The 23,267-nt window shown below is 49.1% G+C and overlaps 1 protein-coding gene across 3 annotated transcripts in view; it reads right to left on the reverse strand.

Moving 5' to 3' along the window:
• The window catches only part of OTUD7B (OTU deubiquitinase 7B), a 39,822-nt gene that overhangs the window by 5,394 nt on the left and 11,161 nt on the right, over positions 1-23,267 (reverse strand). For all 3 annotated transcript variants that reach the window (XM_035097760.2, XM_060269631.1, XM_035097761.2), the window contains exons 2-10: positions 10,503-10,653; positions 9,625-9,795; positions 8,046-8,291; positions 4,942-5,043; positions 4,375-4,502; positions 2,968-3,080; positions 1,520-1,647; positions 992-1,141; positions 336-450 (exon numbers count right to left, since the gene is read on the reverse strand). In XM_035097760.2, the coding sequence (XP_034953651.1) occupies positions 336-450; positions 992-1,141; positions 1,520-1,647; positions 2,968-3,080; positions 4,375-4,502; positions 4,942-5,043; positions 8,046-8,291; positions 9,625-9,795; positions 10,503-10,587 (1,238 nt within the window). In that variant the 5' untranslated portion in view covers positions 10,588-10,653. The remainder of the gene's footprint in view (positions 1-335; positions 451-991; positions 1,142-1,519; positions 1,648-2,967; positions 3,081-4,374; positions 4,503-4,941; positions 5,044-8,045; positions 8,292-9,624; positions 9,796-10,502; positions 10,654-23,267) is intronic.

Below are 23,267 nucleotides of genomic sequence, written 5' to 3' on the forward strand. Positions count from 1 at the left end.
CCAAGTACCTGACTTTCTCCCACAAGTTGAAACCATGGCGCTCAGAAACCCTTAAGCGGGAGACGTTCCGGGCCGGAGGTAAATTCCAGATTCCAAGATGGCCGTCTCTCCTTCTTCAAAAAGGCAGCCACTCTCCACGCCTGCCACCTCCCTCCTCTCCACCCCGCGCCACCGATCAATCCTTCCTCCTCATCCCACCCAGCACAAGCTCACTCCTTAAGAACGTAGGCCCTGCTGGATGAGACCATGCCTTCCCCGGACTGTGTTGTCCGAGTCCTTCCGACCTCCCGAGCGGCACCCCTTTGTGGTCCCCAAACTGACCCCTTCCCACTCACCTGGCCAGCCGGACATTGTCGTTGTCGTCCTTACCCCACTCCCAGTCTTTCCCGGGGTCCACAGCAAAGTGCACTGGGAGCAGCTTGTGCTCGGAGTCGGTGAGCGGGATCACAGCTGTAGCGGAAAAAAGGAACGGCTTTTTCAGAGGCCGGGAAAGGCAAGAGCTGGGAGGCTGCAGGAAAGCAAAGGGGAGAGGCTGAGAAGCTCACCCCTTTCAGAAGCAGACCCAGCACCATCCAGCTCGAGGGAGACTCGGGTTCAAAAGGAGGTTGGGCAGGAGCTGGGATGGAGTTACTGACTCCGCTAAGGTTAAGGTTGTGCGTTTGAGACTGTTTAGTTTAGAGGAAAGGAAAGCAGGAGGCAACATGACAGGAGCTGCTAAAATAACTTGCTGGAGAAGTGATTTCCTATCACTCTCATCAAACTTGAGACTTGATGGCAAATGGTGGCCATCCTCCTGCGGCAATGAGTTCCACAGCTTAACTCTGTGCTGCATGGGGAAATCCTTTCTTATCTGTCCTGAATCTCCCAACTTTCAGCTTCACTGGATGCCCATGACTTCTGGCGTTGTGCAAGAGGGATGGAAGCTTTTTATCCATCCGCTTTCTCGGCCGAGCATAAGCAGAACTTAGAAGTGCTGCCCTTCTGCACATACCTTGTTCCTTGGGAGGTTCTTTCTGCTCCATGGATACCAGGGCAGAGAAGTGGGCCTGGTCGTAGGCTAGGACCAGGGGAGAGCGGTGGCACTTGTTGGCAGGGACCTCCAAGGGCAGATAAATGCCGCCAAAGGGGATGGGAGCGAATGCTGAGAGAGTGAGAGAGAAGTGAAAAGGAACTTAGCACCCTGCTGTTGATACAGAAATACCCCTCATGTGTGGGCTGCAAGAGTTAACTTTCAGTCTACTGCAATGCTGGCGGGAACTCAAAGCAACCCTTGGCAGCAGTGTCTGCCCAAGGCCACTCTGCACGAGTGCCTGCTCTGGGCCTTGCCTCCTTCCAAGAAGTCCTCCATTGGGGACTGGGGGTCCCTCTATGTACGGGATGCAACTGAAGCCACCCTCTTATTCCTGATCTGGTTTGACCCCCACCCCCGTGGAAGAAGTTGCCCGCCGCCCAGCCTCCCTCTTCTGTGGAGGGAGGAGATGCCTGCTCTCTGGGTTTCCTCCACAGCCACCGCTCCTACCTTCCCCTCCAGAGTCTCGCAGCATGGTGTCCGCCACCACCACGATGGGCCTCTTGAGCACGTGGGCCAGGACGAAGACGTGGAACTCCTCCAGGCTCTCGTACACGGGCTCCTCGGAGCCTTCCACACTGTGGGGTGGCAGGGGAGAAAGGGGAGCGCTGTCAAGACGTTTTGACTTAGGAGTGGTTGACACCATGCAAAAATGCAAACAGCTTCAAGCTGGGGGAAATGGGGGGAGGGGCAAAGACCAGAAAGGGGGCAGCCCAGCTTGGAGAGCCTCAGCCACTCGCATGGCCAATGGCCAGGGGAAATGATGGGAGTTGGACCACAGGGACGTTTGAGAGAGGCCACAGGCGCCCCCAACCTCGACTCTAAACCAGCAGCCTCCGAAGCGCTGTTCTGCTCATTAACTTATTTATGTAATAAAAATCTATACAGCGCTTGATTGTAACAGACCTCAAAGCGGTTTACCAAAAAGGAATAAAGCAAAATTATCTCTAAGAACAATTAAAAACAATTTAAGTCTTTTGAAAAGTTGAAATTGTTAATGCAGAGCAGATGAAGACTCACATCAGTATTCTAAACACCTGAGTAGGCTTGTCTAAAGAAAAAGGTTCTTGGCAGGTGCTGAAAAGTGTACAGTGAAGAAACCTGCCCGATATCAAGAGGCAGGGAGTTCCAAAGTGTAGGCGATCTGATCAGATTTTAGAGACCCGATGCCAGACCAATGCATTTCAAACAACCTGTTTAGAGCAGTGTTCCCAAACTTGGATCTCCAGCTGTTGTTGGACTCCAACCCCCATCATCCCTAACCAGTGGTCCTGCTAGCTAGGGATGATGGGAGTTGTAGTCCAACAACTGGAGACCTAAGTGTGAGAAACACTGATTTAGAGTTTGCCTCCACTGCTGTCCAGCCTGTGTGGCTGTAAACCATGGACATGAGGAAGCAGGTGGACTTCCAGATGTTGTTGCCGGACTCCAACTCCCATCCTCCCCAAGCTGAGCTGTGCAGGGCTCTCAAAAGGACATCACCCTCACAATTGTTGTCAACCGGGTTCTGTCTGTCTGTCAGTCTGCATTTCTTTTTTTCACTTCTGCGACTGGATTTCTTATGGGCAGTGCCAATCTTGAATGTATTGGACTTGTGACCATGAAGCTCATTTGCCCTCAGTAGCAGTAATGCTCTGCTGGATGAAATGCAATTGCCTCTGATCTATTTGGGGGGAATCCTGCAATGTGTTTTCAGTTTCTACTCTGCTAACTATACCTTGGGATCTACTCTGGATCATTATCGAGTAGGGTTTCATGACATCCGCTCCCACTTGAATGTGGCTCTTGCAAGACAGACACATTCCTGCTCCTGCATTACGGACCACCTGAGGTTTCTGGGGAGCCTTCAAGGGCAGAGCAGGGTGTTATCTGGGGGGGAGCGGGGAAATCACACTCACCCTCCGCAGCTCCCTCCATTTGTGCCGTAGTGCATGCGTGGCTCGCTGGAAGCCAGCTTGATCAGCTCGTTCCACTCCTTTTGCCATTCCTCTTCTGTGTAAACGAGGCCGGACTAAGGTGGTTGTGGTGGGAAGATGAATGGAAGAGAGGGAAAAGAGATATGTAAATAGAGGCTTCTCTCCACACTGCGAGGCTGCTTTGAAGAAGTTTGCAGGGTATGGGGCACTCCTGGAGGCTAACCGTCCCGGGCTTCATGAATGCTCAGGGAGGAACCGGTGCTAAAGCTAGCCTTGTGTGGACATGACCGGCGCTTGGAAAACGAGGTGCAACTTAGGTTAGCCTTAATTGGCGAGCCTACAGCCACGTACGCCTGCTTACAAAACTGGGGAAAGTCACTTAAGAGTGAAAAACAAACTCCAGCTGAGATACAAGGAGAGCTCTGCAGATCCAGTAAAACATGGGTAGGCAAGCTAAGGCCCAGGGGCCAAATCCGGCCCAATCGCCTTCTCAATCCGGCCCGCGGACGGTCCGGGAATCAGCATGTTTTTACATATTTAAAATGCATCTCTGGGTTATTTGTGGGGCCTGCCTGTTGTTTTTACGTGAGTAGAATGTGTGCTTTTATTTAAAATGCATCTCTGGGCTATTTGTGGGACAAAGAAATTCATTGATTTTTTTCCCCCTTCAAAATATAGTCCGGCCCTCCACAAGGTCTGAGGGACAGCGGACCGGCCCTCTGCTGAACAAGTTTGCTGACCCCTGCAGTAAAACAAAAAATGGTTGAGCAAGTTTGAAAGGATTGTGTTTGGGTGAGATACGGTGGGGTGATGGAGGTGGCAGAAGGTGGTTGGGGAGAGGGAAAGCAGCTCGGTCAGATGACGAGCATTTTGCCTATATAGTGTGTGTGATAATGGAAATACAGTCGTACCTTGGATCTGAGTGTTCCGGTTTGCAAACATTCTTTGGAACTCGAATGTCCGGTGCGGCTTCTGATTGGCTGCAGGAGCTTCCTGCAGCCAATCGGAAGCCACGCCTTGGTTTCCGAACGTTTAGGAAGTCGAGCGGACCTCCGGAACAGATTCAGTTCGACTTCTGAGGTACAACTGTACTCTTGCAGACTCTCTGGACTCTGTCCTGTAACGTGTTGCTGAATACAGTCTGACCGACTAGGGGTTCGGTGCAAAACTCTGTCCTGAACCACCCCTACCCCCAGGAAACTTTCTCCCACAATAAGGAAGTCACTAGAAACCCAGACATTAAAAAACCGCTTGGGATTTGTGGGCATCCCTATGTTCCAAGGCATAGGAAAGGGATCCTGGGCTGAGCTTCAGCCCAAAGGAAGTGCCGGGTGCCAGTGGAGGCTGGTCGTAAGGATACCACGAGGGCCCTGCAGGATCAGGCCTCACCTCTTTGTTCTGCTGCGTCTGCTGCCACCTCCACCGCCGCTTGAGGGCCTCCCTTTCCATCCCTTTGTCCATGAGGGCATAGAGGGCTTTGCGGAGCATCAGATCCCGGTCATGAAAACCCCACATACCTACAGGGAGGGAAAAAAGATTTTTGAAAAAACCCAAACAAGTGGTACTTAAGCTTCCTGTTTGTTAATTCCACCCGCCCCTTGCCTTCCATGAGGATAAATATGCCCCCCCCCCAAAAAACATTAAGGAACAATAACGCTAGAAATGTTTAATGCAACTATTTAGAATTTTGAGGAAGGTGCCATGGGTGCCGAGCACAAAATGGCTTCCGAGAGGGCGTGGCATCGCACAAATGGCTTCTGCGGTGGTGTGTGCAAGCGAGGCTCAGCCTGGGCAGACAGGATCTAAGCAGGAAGCCTCATGTGCACTGTGGATTGCTTTGTGGTGGATATTTACTGAAATATTTTGTGGGCTCTGTGGAAGGCTCAGGGACACTGTGTGGGCGACCCATCGCACTGGCTTTTAAAATGCATCGCATTGGTGGCAGGGATGTCTTACCTAGCGATGCAGCGTGGAGCAGGCAGTTCCCGTCGCCCGTCGTGGCTAAGGGGAGCAACCGCTGGCAGCTGGGATCGACATTGGCCCACCAGTTCAGACGACCTGGTCGACAAGGTGAACAAACAGGAAGCAGTTATTTCGTGCTTTTCAAGGTTCCAGGCATTTTCGAGCCCAGTCTCTCTCTCTACAAGCCTCACGCCAACATCGGCCACAGTTCACCAGACATCTGACGCACCAGGAGACCAGTTTTTTGTTTTGTTTGTTTCATAAAATTTACACACCACTAAAAAAAAACACCTCTAAGCGATTTACAAGAGATAAGGCAGTAAAATCAAGAAAGGTAAACGTCTGAGGAGCACCGAACACCATCGCTGGATGGAAGAGGGCCCAAAAACAGCAGAATAGATGAAACCACATCTTAGGGGAAGCCAGAACAGCTGAAGACCTGCAAAAAGGGTTCCAGAGATTGCGTCCCCTTTCTTGCCACCCAGAGGGGAAAATGTCTGCACAGTATTTGGAGGCAGGGAGTTGGATCAGGCCAACATCCTTGCCTTCCCGAGGAGCAACAGCAGGTTTTGTCAGAGGGCGGCACACCTCGCGGAAATATTCTGCCTCGCAGGGCCTCCCAAACATCCCCGGGGGGAAAGGAACGAGGGAGCCGCCTGAACGCATCTCCAGGCTGGTCAGGGCCTGGCTTGGCTGAAGATCGGTTTTTCCTGATATACCTCTTAAAACAACAACAACCCACAATTAAACCTGAAAGGAGGGGTGTCGGTGGATGTTAAAGGGGTGAACGTGAGGAAAGTGCGACCCAGGAGCCACGGGAGCTATGACAAAGTAGGTTTTATGGCCCGATTTCCCAACATCCACCCCTCCGCCCCCCCAAATTCAAAGCATCAGGTATCTGCAAGGAGGGATCAGGACAATTTATAACAACAGACTGTTCTTCCCTTCAATTCAGATAAGACTCTCCGGCTGCAATTCTGCGATATTTGATAGGATATAAATATAAATACAGATATGAATTAAGAGCCAGTGTGGTATAGGACTAGGATCTGGTAGATCACGGTTTGAATCCCCACTCATCCATGAAGCTCACGGGGTGTGATCTTGGGGGCCGGTCACCATCTCTCAGCCTACCACACAGGGCTGTTGTGAGGATAAAGTGGGGAGGAGGAGGAGAACCAAGCACACCACACTGGGAGGAAAAAGTGCTACATAAATGTAATCAATAAATAATTAAAGGTAACGGTAAAGGTGAAGGACCCCTGGATGGTTAAGTCCAGTCAAAGGCGACTCTGGGATTGCGGCGCTCATCTCACTTTCAGGCCGAGGGAGCTGGCATTTGTCCACAGATAGCTTTCTGGGTCATGTGGCCAGCAGGACTAAACCGCTACTGGCGCATGGAGGACTGTGACGAGTGCCAGAGTGCACAGAAACACTGTTTACCTTCCCACCGCAGCGGTACCTGTTTATCTACTTGCACTGGCGTGCTTTCGAAATGCTAGGTTGGCAGGAGCTGGAACAGAGCAACAGGAGCTCCCTTCGTTGTGGGGATTTGAGCCTCTGACCTTCTGATCAGCAAGCTCAAGAGGCTGAGCGGTTTAGACGATAGTGCCACCCGCATACGCAGTACACCCTTACTCCCAAGTAGACCTTTTGGCTATCTGCCTCAGCATTGTCTACAGCAGTGCTATTTTTCTATTTAAAAAAGAGGTGCCAGAACTTACCATGAGCGCCTCCCTTGTTCTCTTATAATGGAAATGGTGATCGCCTGAGAGGGGCCAGAACTGAGTTCCAGCTGGGAAAAAGCCCTGGTCTACACTGAACGGCAGTGACTCCCCGAGATTTCAGGCAGGATTCTCTCCCATTCATCCTGGAGATGCCATTGAGGATTGAACCTGGGTCCTTCTGCATGCCATGTAGCTACACTAGCATGAAGCTATGCTTTCTTAGTGCCCCATAATCCATTTTAAAGTAGAGAAAAAACGGAAGAGACCCCTTCTGAGCAATGCTGATGGCATTGTGGGTTTGCATTTCTTAGCGCGGAAAGTATTGACCTGATGTGTAGAGATCTTTCCTATGCTAATTAATTCAAGAGGGTTCTGGAAGCTTCTGGAAGCTTCTCTGTGTGAAAGAAACAAGCAGAAGGTTCATGTTTTAGTTATTCCTTCAGAGAAGCTGAGTACAGCTGGCTTAAACTGGTTCTCTTATCTTTGTCTGTCAAGGTCAGGCATCCCCAAACTGCGGCCCTCCAGATGTTTTGGCCTACAACTCTCATGATCCCTAGCTAACAGGACCAGTGGTCGGGGAAGATGGGAACTGTAGTCCAAAACATCTGGAGGGCCGAAGTTTGGGGGTGCCTGGTCAAGGTCATGCTGACTATAAAACATAGCTGCCAAGTTCTGGATTGAAAAATCTGGGACCAGCAGCGGTGCGGCACTGGAAGTCACTTCTATGCACTTCCGGACATGCGTAGAAGCGACTTCTGGCACCGCGGCCATTTTGGAAATGGGCAGAGCGGCACCAGAAACATGACCGCCGGCAGGAACTGCTTTCCGGGAGATAAATCCATTTGGGAGACCAGCGGGAAACGGTATGCTATAAAAATAGGCCCAGAGCAGACTGGGTTTCACTTTCTTTTTCTATCTCTTTTCTTTCTGGTGTGGTGTTCTGTACATAGATAGTGTTAAGATTTAGACTTATTATAAGTCATTGTAAGTTTAAGTCTGCTGCAACCGGATTCCTTATGGACAGTGCCGATCCTGAATGTATTGGATTTGTGACCATTCTGCTTATTTGCCTTCAGAAGTAGTAAATCTCTGCTGGATGAAATACAATTGCTTCTGGTCTATTTATTGGGAATCCTGCAACGTGTTTAAGTTTTTACGCTGCTAACTATACGCTGGAGTTCTGCTCTGGATCAGTATTGAGTAGCATTCCAATGGCAGGCATCACCTCATCGCTTCCGCGGCCAGGCCAGCCCAGCAATCTTTCCCCATGCTCTAGCGCTGGGCCTGGTCTTCAGAGGGGAAGTTTACGTCCTGGGCAACCCCCACCCAAGAAAACAGCCGTGGCACGGCGTTGATGTCACGAGCGCTTACCCGCCTGCTCCAGCGCCACCAGCATTGACTGCTCAATGAGATCCCGCTCGATGAAGCACCGGAACTCCTCGTTGTAGACGGTCAGGTCAGGAAGCTGGAAGGTGCAGATGGGCATCTCTGGGAGGTGCTCCCCGCTACCGCCGACCCCCCCACTGCTGCCCCCACCCCCGTTGCTGGAGACATGAGAGCGAGCCATGGAGACGATGGTGGAGCTGGCATGAGAGATGCCGCGAGACAGGCGCTTCTCTGAAAAGAGAAAGGGAAGCCATTATTTCATCAACGCAGGCTTTCCAACGCAACACATTCCGAGGAAACCGTTCGCTAGGTTGAGAGTTCACACAGAGAGCCGGCGGTCTCCCCTGTGGGACCATTTCTAATTGGGGATTTGCTCGATCTCTGCCCTGCCCCCAGATTCTCCCTCCATGGTTTCTTCCAATAATGGCTGCAGCCAACCAGCAAAACAAAAAACGAAGCAAAAAACGATTTGTCCGATCTCTCTCCCTCCCTGCATGGTTCCTGCCTGAATATGGCTGCCGCCGACCAGCCAGCTCCGAGGAAGGGAAAAAGTCGGCCAACTCCGGCCGTTTGGATATTTGAATCTGTGTTGTGCATAGCGAGGTTTGTGTTTGGATAAGTGGATTTTCATACAGCGAGGGTTTAGAAAGCGGGACCTGCATGTATTATGATGTATTGAATTTATTCCCCATCCTCCGGGGGGAGGGGCAGAAGAATTTACATATTAGAAAGAATTAGAAGAATTTAATATTAGAAAGAGTTTAAGACAAATCACAGTCATGGGAATAGGGCTGGGTCCTGAAAACATACCGTACGTATCTCAGGTGCCAAAGGCCAGGATAAACAGGAGCATACAACAGAAGTATCTGAAGAAGTGTGCATGCACCCGAAAGCTCATACCAATGACAAACTTAGTTGGTCTCTAAGGTGCTACTGGAAGGAATTTTTTTATTTTGTTTCAACAGAAACTATGTTAACGACGGAAGGGTAAAAGACAGGACTGCATGCTTAAACTAGAGACCTGACTCCTCCCAGAGGAGGCAGCGATGGGCACCATCTTGGATGTCTTTAAAAGAAGACTGGACAAACTCGTGGAGGATGAGTCTATCAATGGCTCTGCTTTGCCTCCACGGTCAGAAGCAGCAATGTTCCTGAATACTAGTTGCTGGAAACTGCAAGGAGGCGAGAGGGCTCTTGTGCTCAAATCCTGCTTGCAGGTTTCCCCCAGGCATCTGGTTGGCCACTGTGGGAAGAGGATGCTGGACGAGATCCACCACACTTCTAGTTGTTTTCAGCACCGCAAAGCCACAAACAGCTGGCTTATTCGCAAGTGGAGTCACTGCTGGAGCCAGACTCTTGGGCCCATCTAGCTCAGGACTGTCAACTCTGACTGGCAGCCATTGAGGACTGAATCTGGAACCTTCTGCAACCATGCTGATGGCTCTCTACGCACTGAACTGCAGCTCTTCATCAGAACCGCAGCAGAGGACGAGGGGCTTAAGAGGACAGGGACCACGCCTCCCCTGTGCCGCAAACATCCACGATTGAGGCCGCCCCCTCCTACCTTGCACAATGTCATCCTGGCGCTGCAGTGGGGGCCGCGGGGGCCACGCCACATCCTTCTCCACGTGCTTGAAGGCCCGGCCTTCATTGAAGGAATGGGGAAGGTTCCCGGCGTGCACCTGCCGGAGCTGCTCAAAGTCACTCAAGGCGGCGCTCAGGTCCCAGTTTTTCCCTGCGCCAGAGGAAAGAGAAGGGAGAGGGTTCGGTGAAGGAAAGCCACCAAACTAAACCCAAGCAGAGGACCCCCCGCCTCTCTGAATCACAGATCCCAGAATCACAGAACTGTAGAGCGGAAGATGCTCCCCTGGTCATCTAGTCCAACCCCCTGCAATGTAGGAATCACCGTTGAAGAATCCCCAACAGATGGCCATCTAACCTCTGTTGAAAAACTCCAATGAAGGAGCATTTTCCACCTTCCGAGGGAAATATTGAAAGAGCACCTGCTCTCAGAAAGTTCTTCCTAATGTTTAGCTGGAATCTCCATTCTTACAATTTGAATCCATTGGTTTGGGCCCTCCCCTCTGGAGCAGCAGGAAATGAACTTGCTCCATCTTCCACGATGACGGCCCTTCAAATGTCCGAAGGTGGCCATCCCATCACCTCAACGATGCTTGTCAAATCCCCCTTTTCTATCAAGAAGCAGCCCAACATATCTCATCACCACCACCTCACTAAAAATTGTATCCTGATATCTAGAAAAGCCCCACCCCAAAGATATCCTTCTGGTGCCAACAGAGAAATGAGAAGTCTGTGTTTACTTCCTTGACACATGGTTCTGGCCAAACACAGAGAGCTCTCTCTTTCTAAGATGTGAGTCTCTTTGCAAAACCTGTCCTAAAAACTAAGTAGAATTTCAGAAATTGAAAGGGGGGGCATCACCTTCAAGCAGATCCCTTGCCAATCCTGGCTCTGCCCCTGTTGAGCGTACAAAATCCGATAGGACGACGTCCATATCCAGGGTCATGTGATCATGAATTCCTTGCGGGTGGGTGGGAACGGGTGGGACATCGATCCGGGCTTCCTCTTCAGTCTGGAGCAGGGAAGAGGCAAGGAAGGGCCAGATTTACAGGTTGTCTGAAAAACCTGGATGGGCAACTAGAAATCTCTTTATTGATCATTTTAAAGCATTTGTAAAATACCCGGAAGGTGCCTAAACAGGTCAGAGCCGCAGGCAGGGGAAACTATGCTTTGCATTCACAGAATCTCAGAACTGTAGAGCTGGAAGGGACCCAAAGGGTCATCCAGACCAACCCCCTGCAATGCACTCAGGAAAGGAAAAGGACGCCCCACACAACATAAAAATGTGCCCAAATGAAATGAGGAAGCACAACAGGTCAGTGCTGGAAACAAACAAATAAATGAGTTGTTACAAGCATATAGATGCCACCTTTAGCCAACAGCTATGACACAGAATTGTAGAATTGGAAGGGACCCCGAGGGTCTACTAGTCCAACCCCCTGCAATGCAGGAAAAGCATCCCTGACAGATGGACCAACCAAACTGTTTAAAAACCTCCCATGAAGGAGAGTCCACCACCTTCCGAGGTGTCGTCCGTTCCACAGGCCCACAGATCTTCCCCGCAGAAAGTTCTCCCTGGCGCTTAGTCGGAATCTCCTTTATGTAATGTGCTACAATGAATCCTGGGCTGCCACACTGCTCAAAATGAACGGCAGGGTCTCCAGCGGGCAACCAGCTCCCCCAAAGGTCCACTGGCAAGGCTTTCGTCCACCCTCTGCACACGCCAGTCCACGAACCCCCCCCCCCGGCAGAAAGTGAAGGCAGAATGGGCTTTCCCGCTACCAAAGGAGTCTTGGGTCAGCACATGCCCCACCCAGGAGAGGGAGGGGGTTTAGACCCGGGACTCCCTAAGTGGGCAGTACCTTGCCTTGGGGGGGGGCAGTGGGATTCCCAGAGGGAGCATTAAGCAGCAAGGGGGCGGCAGGGCAGCATGAATGACCATCCAACTACCGGTATCAGCAAAGATGGAACCACTGGCTCAATTTCATCAGTTTTGTGGAACTAATTAAACTACATAGTTTTAACTGGATTTTGAATGCAATTTATAGTTCTGGATTTCATCGCGTTACAGGAGTACCTCAGGTTACGAACTTAATTCGTTCCAGAGGTCCGTTCTTAACCCGAAACGGTTCTTAACCTGAGGCGCGCTTTCGCTAATGGGGCCTCCCACTGCCACCGCTGTGCAAATTTCCGTTCTCATTCTGGAGCAAAGTTCTCAACCCAAGGTACTACTTACAGGTTAGCGGAGTTTGTAACCCGAAGTGTTTGTAATCCGAGGTACCACTGTATTCTATTTCTCAGTGGGTCATGCAAACCACTCTTCTGGATAATGCTTTTTATACGGGGTAAGTTGATGGAACCAAGAGGACAGCGGTTCCCCCCCCCCCGCCCAAAAGGTTTGGGTACCACTTATGCAAAGGGTGAAGAGCAATGTGGGGTGGTAACGGCAACCTTCTGGTCAGCTGGAGCCAGCCTTGCCACCCTCCTGCTGTTGGGCTTCGGGCTCCTGCCAGCCAGCCAGCTAAGGACAACAGGGATGGGGGCTGGAGGACAACAGGGATGGGGGCTGGAGTCCAGCAACATCTGGAAAACTGCAGGTTCCCCACAGCAGTCACAAAAGCAGAGGTCTTCAGGCAGCTGGTGCAAAACAGCAGTTGCAAATTAGCAGTCTTGTTTGTTTGTTTGTTTGTCTGTCTGTCTGTTTGGCAGAAACAGAGGCTGGGCAGCCTTGAACTCTGGTTTCCCCTGTGTGGGGAGAAGGCGGTCAGGATTATCTGAAGGCTCTCCAGAAAACCAGCTCCAGGAGAAGCCAATTCAAACAAGGGAGTGAGAGAGAGAGAGCTCCAGACACGCCCAGGGAGGACGGATGCTGTATTGCCACTTGTTTTCCTAGAAAAGCAAAACTATAAATTATGTGGCAAAAATGGTCTGCGAAGCCTGCAGATGGCAGCTCCCCAATTGTTTCCACAGCTGCCGCCGCTGGAGATTTCCAGCAAATGCCTTTGTGTACGGGGGCTGCAAGGCAGGAAAGGCGGGCCATGGAATCATAAACTTGTAGAGCTGGAAGGAATCTTCCCATGCAATGCAGGAATCTCATCTTCAGGCTTCTCCATGGCGGCCCCTAAATTGTGGGACTCCCTCCCCAGAGAAGTGCACCTGGCCCCTTCTTTATACTGCTTTCAGCAAATGGTGAAGACAAACCTCTTCTTCTTTTCTTGGTAAAGTTTTCTTCTGCTTCTTTTTTTAAATTTCATTTTATAACATACCGAAAACAGAGATGTCGGGAGAAGATGAAAAGACGAAAAACAAAATTATCAAATGGGCACGTAGAATGAGTACAGTTTCACATGGGTTAAAATAACAAAGAAAACAATACCAGCGTTCTCGGATTATTAAGTCTAGTTCCAGATTTGCTAAGTACATGTCATGACAAAGGCTGTCTTGAAATGATAGTTTTGCTGTATTTGTAATAAAAAAATGCCACATCCATTATTATTATTATTATAATTATAATTATTATTGCATTTAATTGTACTCCACCTTTTCCCCTGATGGGACTCAAGGAGGCTTACAGATAAAAACAATAATATAGAAAAATTGACCATTAAAATACAAGTAAACACTGATAGAATTAAAACTATATAAACTCTGCTTAATCCATGCAGATAATTATGAGCCTTCTGGGTTCACCTTGGCAAGAAGGAACGGAGCCACTGTAAAACAGTGCCTCCAAGTCCCATCCCAGCCAGGCGGCCCAGAAGGATACCATGGTTGATGGTATCAAAATTAGGCAAGAGGTCCAGCAGAACAGGGGCACCTTCCTCCTGTCCAGTTCCCAACATAAGTCACCCACCAAGGTGACCAAAGCCATTTCTGTCCCACAACCAGGCCTGAAGCCAGGTGGACATGGGTCTTGAGAATCTGTCTCCTCCAGAAAGCACTGGAGCCGAGATGCCGCCACACGCTTCAATTCCTAGCCTCGAAATGGGAAACTGGCTGATATTGGAAACTGGCTGATAAATATCCAATACGGTGAGATTCAGGAAGGGCTTTTTCAACAGAGGTTTTTTAACTGCCTCCTGTAGGTGCCCTGGAATCCTGCCTTGTTGTAAGGAGGCACCGGCCACTCCCTTCGCCCCCTCTGCCAGCCCTCTGCTCGCCTTTGGGATGAGCCAGGAAGGGAAAGGATCCAGCGCACATGTGGCGGCTCTCACATTTCCCAAGGATCCTGCCCACATCCTCGGGCTGCACAAATTGGAAAGCATCCATTAACACAGGACAAGCAAGAGGCCAAAGTTACGCCCACCGGACCTGTATCAACTGCAGCGTCCAAGTCAGAGCAATTTTGTCGACAAAATGTCTGGAGGTTCTAGCCTTTATCAAAATCCCAAATTGTGTGTCATTTTCTCCATTATACCTCTTTTCTAGAGGGACTTGTACCAAGCAAGATCATAGAGTCATAGGGTTGGAAGGAACCCCGAGGATTATCTGGTCCAACGCCCTGCAATGCAGGTTCAATCCCATACAGGGATTGAACCTCCAACCTTGGCATTATCAATGCCACACTCTAACCAACTGAGCAATCCAATAATTTGCACTTCTCTTTTGACAGTAAGTTGATCTCAACTGTTTTTCATACTGTGGTTTAATGGCCTTGGCTCCCACTGGGGCCTAGGGTGGAGGGTGGGTAGATATTATTATTAATAGCTCCTCACAAGAATCCTGTTAGGTAGGTTAGGCTAAGAGGCAGTGATTGCCACTCCCCACCCCAGTGGCCTTTGTGAATGGAGATTTGAACCCTGATCTCTCCCAGATCCTGGTCCGACACGCAAACCACTATGCCACCCTGGCTCTCTCCTTTTGGCCTCTCCCAATCCTTCATAGATGGGGTAGAAATTGGGGTGGATTTGAGAAGTCCAAGAAGCTTTGCCTGGTGATTTTTTGTGTGCCACCCCCACCAGGCAAGCTTTTAACTATCATCGCCAAGATGAGCTGAAGGGAAGGAGAAAATGAGAACCATGGAGCATCTTTTACGCTCAACATCACCATTGTGGCCGCAAAGGCCAAGTGGTGCTTTTTCACCCGGCCCCAAGACCGTAGGTTTTTTTGTACTGTCGATGGGAATCTGCTGTGTCGACCATTGTGACTCTATGCCCTGTATCAACAATGCCACCTCAAAATGGAGGAAAACCAACAGTAGGTCTTCCGAGGTTAATAAACGTGTTTGCATGACGATACTGAGCCAGTTGGACCTCAATGGTCTGACTTCGAATATGGAACCTTTCTATGCTAATGAATACTGTAATTTTTAAAAATCCTATTTAATTCAGCCATTTATTCAGAAACATGAGGACTAAAACCTTGACTATACTTTCAGGGGTAGCTCAGTGAAGACACTTCTGCTTTGCATGCAGAAAGCCCCCGTTTCAATCCCCGACAGAATCTCTAAGCAAGGTCTTGAATGTCCCCTGCCTGAATTCCTGGAGAGCTGCAGCTGCCAGTCAGTGTAGGCAATATTGCACTAGATGGACTGAGGGTCTGTTTCACTGGGAGGCAGCTTCTTATGTCACAACATGACTTGGCCAAAATGGTCTCAAGCCAAGGTTCTTCCATTTATGCCCCGGGAGGAATCTGCTTGCCTTGAGCGGCCAAGGCAACATGACAGCATCCTTGGTAAAGATAGCCCTGTCACTCACAATCAGCGGGATGCAAACAAAGCTCTCCCAGTGACTCAGCAGGGCCCAAGGAGGGTGCAAACCACAAGCTCGATGCCAGCAAGCACAGCCCGGAAGCAAAGAAAATCCACTCGGACACAAACATTGCTCTGCCATGTCCTAGCTGCGGGTCTCTTGTCCAAATGAGCGGTGAGCTACCAGTGGCAGGCTTTTCTTGAGCCATGCTAACAGGCTGGTAGGTATTTTTTGCAAGATACTATATACACCTGTGGTTCCCAAACCTTTTCAAGCCATCACTCCCTTGCAGAGCATTTTGCAGCTGGCTATCCGTGACCTGCAACCAAGCGAAGATGCCTGGGTGCCAGGATGGCGGCGGACGTCTCCACCATCTGGAGACGCAAGCTTAGGGATCCTTGGATCTTGACTGTTTTTGCACACCAGCAACACATTCTGTAGAATTTGGTCTGCTATATTTTATCTGCACAATCAGAAGGAATTTCAGGAACCAAAAAGTTGCATTGAAAAATACGGCTTTTGAGCCATCTGGCCCCCAAGTGGCAATTAGGCATTCAGTTTTGGAGACTGTAAACCTGGTTTAAGGAACCATTTTGGCCCCTGGCTTATATACCTGAGTTTCTAACACTGCTCCCTTGGTTCCATAAACTCGCCCCCGGTGCCCACTACCCTATGAAAAGCATTATTCAGAATATGACCCACCAAGGAAGATAGTAACACAATAAAATTCAAAGTAGTAACGATCAATTGCACATTTATTCAGCATCCAATTAAAACTATTTTAACTAATTGAAGAAAATGGACGAGCTTCACCCACTTTGGGAATTGTTGCTATATGGCTTAGGTCCCAAACTATCTGAAGGACCCTATCTCCCTACACAAGCCTGCCTGGGCTTTGAGCACTTCTGCTTCAGAAGGAGCTTCCTGCTGTGTGTCTCTGGCTGAGTCTGTGTTCTGAGCACTTCTGCACAGAACTTCTGAGCACACTGCCTCATCAGAAAGGAGTCTCGGTGTGAAGCAGGGACTCCTCCAGAGACCCAATGAGTAGACGGAAAAGCCTACAGCACGGGGAAAAGACTGGATCAATCACGTCCGAGGAAGGGGACATGATCCGAGTCAGCCGATTGAGCAAATGGCATGTAGTGAGCCTATTTAATACCTAGCAGATGCGTTTGAAAGCTGGCACACCTTGACATTACGTCGGACCCTGAAAAGCATGTGTCAATTCCCTCCCCCCTCTCTGCATCCACACACATAGAGCCAGTGTGGCATAGTGGTTAGAGCAGGCATAGGCAAACTCTGGCCCTCCAAATGTTTGGGACTACAATTCCCATCATCCCTGACCACTGGTCCTGTTAGCTAGGGACAATGGGAATTGTAGTCCCAAACATCTGGAGGGCCGGAGTTTGCCTATGCCTGGGTTAGACTGCTGGACAAGAGTCTGGGAGGTCCGGTTCGAATCTCCACTCAGCCATGGAGCTCACTCTTGGCCTGGCCTACCTTACCGGGTAGTTGTGAGGATATAATGGGGGGGTGGGTGGGAGAGAACTATGTATGCCTCCTTGAGCTGCTCAGAGGAAAGAATTTGGGATATAAATGCAGAAAACAAACACACACAAAGCTGAAGGCACCGGGAGCCAAGATGGTGGTCTCACAATTCAAATTCAACCCTGACTGAAGTTGGGTTGGGAAGTCTTCTTCCTCTGCGCATTAGTTCGATCTGTGGCCCTCCCTGCTGCTGCATCTTCGGACGACACACCAGGCTGAGGCTGCAGCATCCTTTAAGGGGTGGGTGGATAAACCGATCCTGTAACCAGAAGACATACAATCCTGGGACTCTCCACCCACAATTTCCTCTCAATAGCCACAAGGGCTCGCAATTGTCTCTTTAAAAAACGAAATCCTCAGCAATACTTCAGCTGCTTCCCCCAAAAGCCACATTCTGAGGTTTCTCCCTCTCTCACACACAATTCCCATCTGTACACACAACGAACCTTCAGCCTATCTCCTCCAAATCCATTATTTTAAACTCAAACATATGGCGGCCCAAGGACTTCAACCTTTCGAATTAATCTGCTCCAGACAACACTGGAGGCTTTCAAAAATGAGCACTGCGGCACATACAATAGGAAACTCAAGTTCAAGTCAAAATAGGTAGCCTCCAACACCGGAGGGAGAAGAACAGGAGAGAGAATTCAGGAAGCCAGCCTTCTGGACGATTGGCCTTGAATCAATGGAAGGGTTGAGCCTGGCCTCTGAGAAAAGGATCCAACAATGCCACTTTATTTAGGGCGATCATAGGCAGGGAGAAAAAGCACAAGTAGGCACCAGTAATATTTTCCTTGACATGTGCTTGACTACCGTACTTCCTCGAAAAGCCACAGCGTCATCTTGGGCTGACAAGACACAATCAGACATCGGTTAACTGTTGTGGAAAGATGTGCTCTTAATCGCCTACCAAGATCTGGCAGAATTGGAAAGTTTTCTGCAGGCATAGAGAAGTTGGCACAGAAGGAGACTGCTAAATATCTAGTGGCAGAGCGTTCCACAGGACTGCGCCAATGGCGCCAAAGGCTAGGCTTCTTGTTGTTGCCAATTGAGCCTCACCGACTCGGGGAACGACCATTGACGCTCCTGCGATAAAAGGGTCCAGGAAGTCACCAAGCTGGACCTAAACTGTTCAGGCCTTGCAAATTAATACAAGGACCTTGAACCTTGCACTAATTTCAAAAATTAGAAATTATGCAGTGCTTTCAAAGCTCCTCCTGTCGTCCTTACATCATCCTTGACAGGTAGGCCAGAATTATCATCCCCGGGGCTCAATGCCAAAACTGAGACCAAGAGACTGTGTAGCCTGCCAAGGTTGACCTGATCTGTTTGTGGCAGAAATGAGATTCAATCCAAGGTCATAGTTTTGGCTTCCTTTTGGACCTGAAAAGGACAGCCAGGTAGAACTGCCTCCACCACGTTTCACCCCACGTTTCTCCTCCTCTCCTCTGTTCAAATTAGAGCCAAACAAACCAGGGATTCTTTAGCTGCCATTTTTGCATTGCAGGGGGCTGGACTAGATCATGGGTCAGCAAACTAAGGCCTGCGGGCCAAATCAGGCCCAATTGCCTTCTAGATCCGGACCGTCGGCGTGTGCGTTCTTTCCCTCTCCCTCACATGGTGGTGCTTTGCTCCTCAGAGACGAAGCAAGCTTGTCCCACGCCAGGCCCCATCGATGGTGGGAGTTGGCTTGCCTGCCTGCCTCAGCAGGGCAGCGCTGTGACGCCGGCTGCTGCTGCGTTTTCCTCCTGCTCCTCCTCCCTCTCCCTCAGTCCGCCCTTCCTTCCTTCTCCGCGCTTTCTTCGTCACCACCTCCCTCCCTCCCTCATTCCTCTCATGGTGTTCAGGCGGGTCATTCTCCACTGTGCCTCTCGGAAAGCAGCAGCAGCAGGTAGTGGGTAAAAGCTCTGGCGATGCCCTGGTTTCCCTACCTCTGCCCACGGCTCCTCCGCAAGGGGCTGCTGCTTCTGCCTTCGCTGGCCGACACAGCCTCCTACCCCGCCACAGCACCTGGCTGGCTGGAGAAGCCCAAGTGCGGCTATTCGGACGACAACTGGGACAAGTAAAGCGAAGCATCTTCAGGCCTCTTTGCGGGCAGGTGAAAATTGTTCATTTTTTTTCGCTGCGAAGTATAGTCCGGCCCTCCCACAAGGTCTGAGGGACAGTGAACCGGCTCCCTGCTGAAAAGTTTGCTGACCCCTGGACTAGATGACCCTTGGGGTCCCTTGCAACTCTACAAATTCTGTGACTCTATGAAACAAGTCAGGGGTGTCACGTGGTACGGTCCGCTGGGGCTGTACCACGCCAGGATGCAAAATGGGAGAGGTCGCCTGCTCCGGCTTTATAGATACAAGGTTTTTGCTCTCCCAAACAGCCCCTTCCACCAGCCCCCGTGGCACATCACTGAAGCAAACACAGCTCCAAGGCTGCATGCAGCAAGGCCCTCCTGCGTTCAGGCTCATGAACTCACAGGAGCTCAAATTTACAGGTTGCAGACACCCTGCCTAAAAATAGCTGAATTTAGTCAGGTCTTCAAGGTGCTTTGTCATATGGCGAGGAAGGGAGAGGCAGAATCCTTAGCTCACGGGGCCATCGTGTTTTGTCAAATACCTCATAAGGGCTAATTACACCAAGTCTCCTGGATTAACGAGGAATCAGCGCGGGTGTCCTGCGTCCATTTCTCTTTTTAAAAAGACAGGGACACTGAGGCAGCAGTGACGAGTCATTCCTCAGGCATGAGGCAGGGCCAAGCAAGTATGACTTAATGTAGCCGAGACTGGAAAAAATATTTCCAGGATTACACGCAGATGATTGTTAACCTTCTGCAGGGGAAGGGCGGAAAGCTCAGCGGCTGAGCATGTGCTTTGCATTCAGGAGGTCCCAAGTCCAATGCCCAGCAGCTGCAGGTGGGGCTGTTCCGCGACCGAAAATCTGGAGCGCCAGTCAGCGCAGAAAATACTGAGCTAAATGGATCAAGGGTGTGACATGGAGTAAGGCAGGGACCTCTGTTCCTATTTACCGTAAATCGGCCCTTTCTTCAGAACCATGAGGACTAGAATCTTAGTTCATTTTTTTAAAAGGGAGCAGCTGTATTTCAGTGGCAGAGCATGTGCTTTGCATGAAGAGGGTCCCGGGTTCAGTTGCCAAGCAGCTCCAGGAAGGGCTGAGAGTTGTCCCCCTGCCCGAAAATCAGGAGAGCCGCTGCCTATCAGTGCAGATAAGAGTGGTGTAAGGAGACTTCCTATGTCCTAAAAGGGAAGGGCTGTGGCTCACTGGCAGGGCGTTTGCTTTGCATGCAGAAAGTTCAGTCCCTGGTGCCTCCAGAGGGGGCTACAAACACCCCACCTGTCAGCATTGATGATAATGGGCCTGACAGATGGAGGGTCTGACTCCTGCGTCAAATGCCTACGCCCACATTCACTTTACGAATGCTGCAGAGGGGGGCTTTTGTCTGCACCTCACCCATTCCAGTTCTGCTTAAACCATTTACTGTACTGAAGAACTAACTTTACAACTTATGCCACTACACTTGAGGTGCAAATCGTTGTTATTATTGTTCTTTATTGTTATTACCAGACTTTGAAAAGAAGGCATCATTGGAATCGTTTATCCATTTTGCTGAATTACCGTATTTTTTCATGTCCCTATTTTTAGGGACTCTAATTTAAGAAAATAGGAGGGAGATTGCCCCATGTATAAGATGACCCACAGTTTTTCACATAATTTTTAAGTAAAAAAAACCTAGTCTTACACACGGAAATGTACGGTAATTAAATTAAATATTTTAATTGGATTTTGAATAAATGCGCAATTAAGCGTTACTGTTTTGAATTTGTTGTGTTGTTATCTTCCATCGTGGGTCATGCAAATTGCTGCTCGGAATAATACTTTTTAGGGTGTGGGTGGCCCCAAAAATGTTTGGGGACCTCTGGCCTCCACCGCCAGCATTCCTTGTAGGGGCAAGCAAGAAAGTGTTACAGTGGTTGCCCACTGCGATAAAGAAATACGTGCCGTTTCTCATCAGCAATCCTGCAGGTTTCACGCACGTGCAAAGAGATTTTTTTAAAGCACAAGGATTTCTTTCCATCGAGTAAGATTTCCCAGGCTGCAAGGAGGCATAAATGTAGTATTCCAGATACCTTAAACTCAGCACCAAAATTTTAAAAAGCAGTTACGCTGATACGTTACAATTCCATATAAATCTGCCCGTTGCCACGATTCATAAGTCATGTTTCATGACACCATACAGGGTGGAAGAGGCAACAAGAACAGAGTGTATTCCCCCCCCTCCATTCCCCTCCCCCACCTCCAAATCACTACTCAATGACACTTATTATCTGTGTCATACTTAGAACAAGTGACGCATATACCCAAGAGTCGGGGCTTGTGTGTGTGTCCAAAATAGCCCAAACTATGTATCACAAAAAGGAAGAGGGGAGAAGTTGGTCATCTTACAATTGCAAAATAGAAATTCAAGGTGGTGTTAGTGACGGTAAACCCAAAAAGGGGGAAGAACTTGCAGGCATAAAAGAAAATTGTAATAGTAATAATGATAACAATATTTCTTTTTAAAATAATAATAATAATAATAATAATAATAATAATTTCCCACCCTTCGCCCCAAGGTCCCAGGGCAGCTTACAACCATTAAAATACTGAAAACAGCTGAAAGTAGTTTACAATCACAGAAATAAGGTGGGATTTAAAACTATGCACCTCAAAGGTCAAAAGCCAGGGCAAAGAGGTGAGTCTGTCTTCAGCAGTCAACATTCTCCATACGATGAAGGTGCCAGGCTCACCTCTGTGGGGTGAGGGAGGTCATACAAAAAGCTTCCTTTCTGCACCAAGCCAAAGTTTAGCACCCTGTGTCCCGCAGAAGCCAAGCAGATGCCTACTATGGGAAGACTTAATACGTCAATTTGCCATTGTGGAAGGACGTGCTCTTAACTGCCTGCACAAGCCTGGCAGAAAAGCTTTCAGCAGGAGTTTAAAATGTTGAAGCAGAAGGCATTTGCCGAATGTCTAGTGGCAGAGCGTCCCACAGGCAGGGCCAAAGAAACCGAAGGCTCAGTTTCTCACTGCTGTCAAGCGAGCCTCGCCAACTGGGGGAATGACCAAAACGCTCCTGCAGATGATCTCAGCAGGGATCAAGCTAGGATAGAAGGCTTCAGGCCACTCCTGGACCTTAGCTGGTGAAGGTTTGGCAAAATTAACACAGTGGTACCTTGGTTCTCAAACTTAATCTGTTCCGGAAGTCCGTTCCAAAACCAAGGTGCACTTTCCCATAGAAAGTAATGCAAATTACCTCTCTCACCAACGAAGGAACACAAACGAACAACAGAGAACCCACATAAACAACGTTGACACTGAACCCCTACATGTATCAAGGAAAACAGAAACATAGACACCCCACCCCACCCACTCCCCCATCCCGCCCCCTCTTCCCCCCCTCTTCTTCCTAATGTCTCAACAAGCAAGACTGATGTGTAACAACGGAATAATTATGAGGCACTGCATTACCTTTGTAAACCAAGAAAATCCTCAATAAAAATTTAATTAAAAAAAGAAAAGAAAGTAATGCAAATTGGATTAAACCATTCCAGACTTTTAAAAACAACCCCCAAGAGAGCAATTTAACATGGATTTTACTATCTAACGAGACCATTGCTCCATAAAACGAAAGCAATAAACAAAGTGCTTCAGTCACACAATCAATCAGTAACTGGACTGGGTTCCACACAGTCACAAAAACGAAAAAAGAGCCGCAAAAACGAAAACGCAAAATAGCAGAAACAGAAAGACCTCAGCGTAACACTCAAGTGTGGCACTCAAATCGGAAGCGTAACAGTCAAAATGGAGCATGTTCAATCTTCCGAAAAAAGTTCGCAAAGTAGAACACTTAGTGTTTGGGTTCTAAGTTGCTTGAGTACCAATGCGTTTGAGAACCAAGATACCACTGTACAAATACTTTGAACCCAGCTCAGTATGGAGGTAACATATCTAGTTGTTGTTTTTATATATACAATATAATTTTATTGACTTTCCAAATTGTTACAAATTGACTTCAAATTTAATAGTCACATTGTTTCGTGACTTCCCACGCAAACCTCCGCAGTGTTTTTATTCTTAGGAAACATATTTAGGAAGCAAAGCTAAAAACCTTTTGAAGTTGCCAACCTGCGTATTTATTTGCAATAGACATTAGCATAGATTCACTGTTGCTTTTGTTGCTTTTGTGGAAGCTTTCCTGTAGAAAAACAAAGCACTGGGAAAGTTCCCTGCCCCTGCCTCTGTTTATAAGACTTTGGGAGGACCAACAACTCCTTGTGGGCTTAGCTGCAAAGCTGGATGTTCTCCCTGCCTGTTTGCTTCACCCTCTTCTGAGCAT

Source organism: Zootoca vivipara, chromosome 17 (genome assembly GCF_963506605.1).
Source record: "Zootoca vivipara chromosome 17, rZooViv1.1, whole genome shotgun sequence".
Taxonomy (NCBI): domain Eukaryota; kingdom Metazoa; phylum Chordata; class Lepidosauria; order Squamata; family Lacertidae; genus Zootoca; species Zootoca vivipara.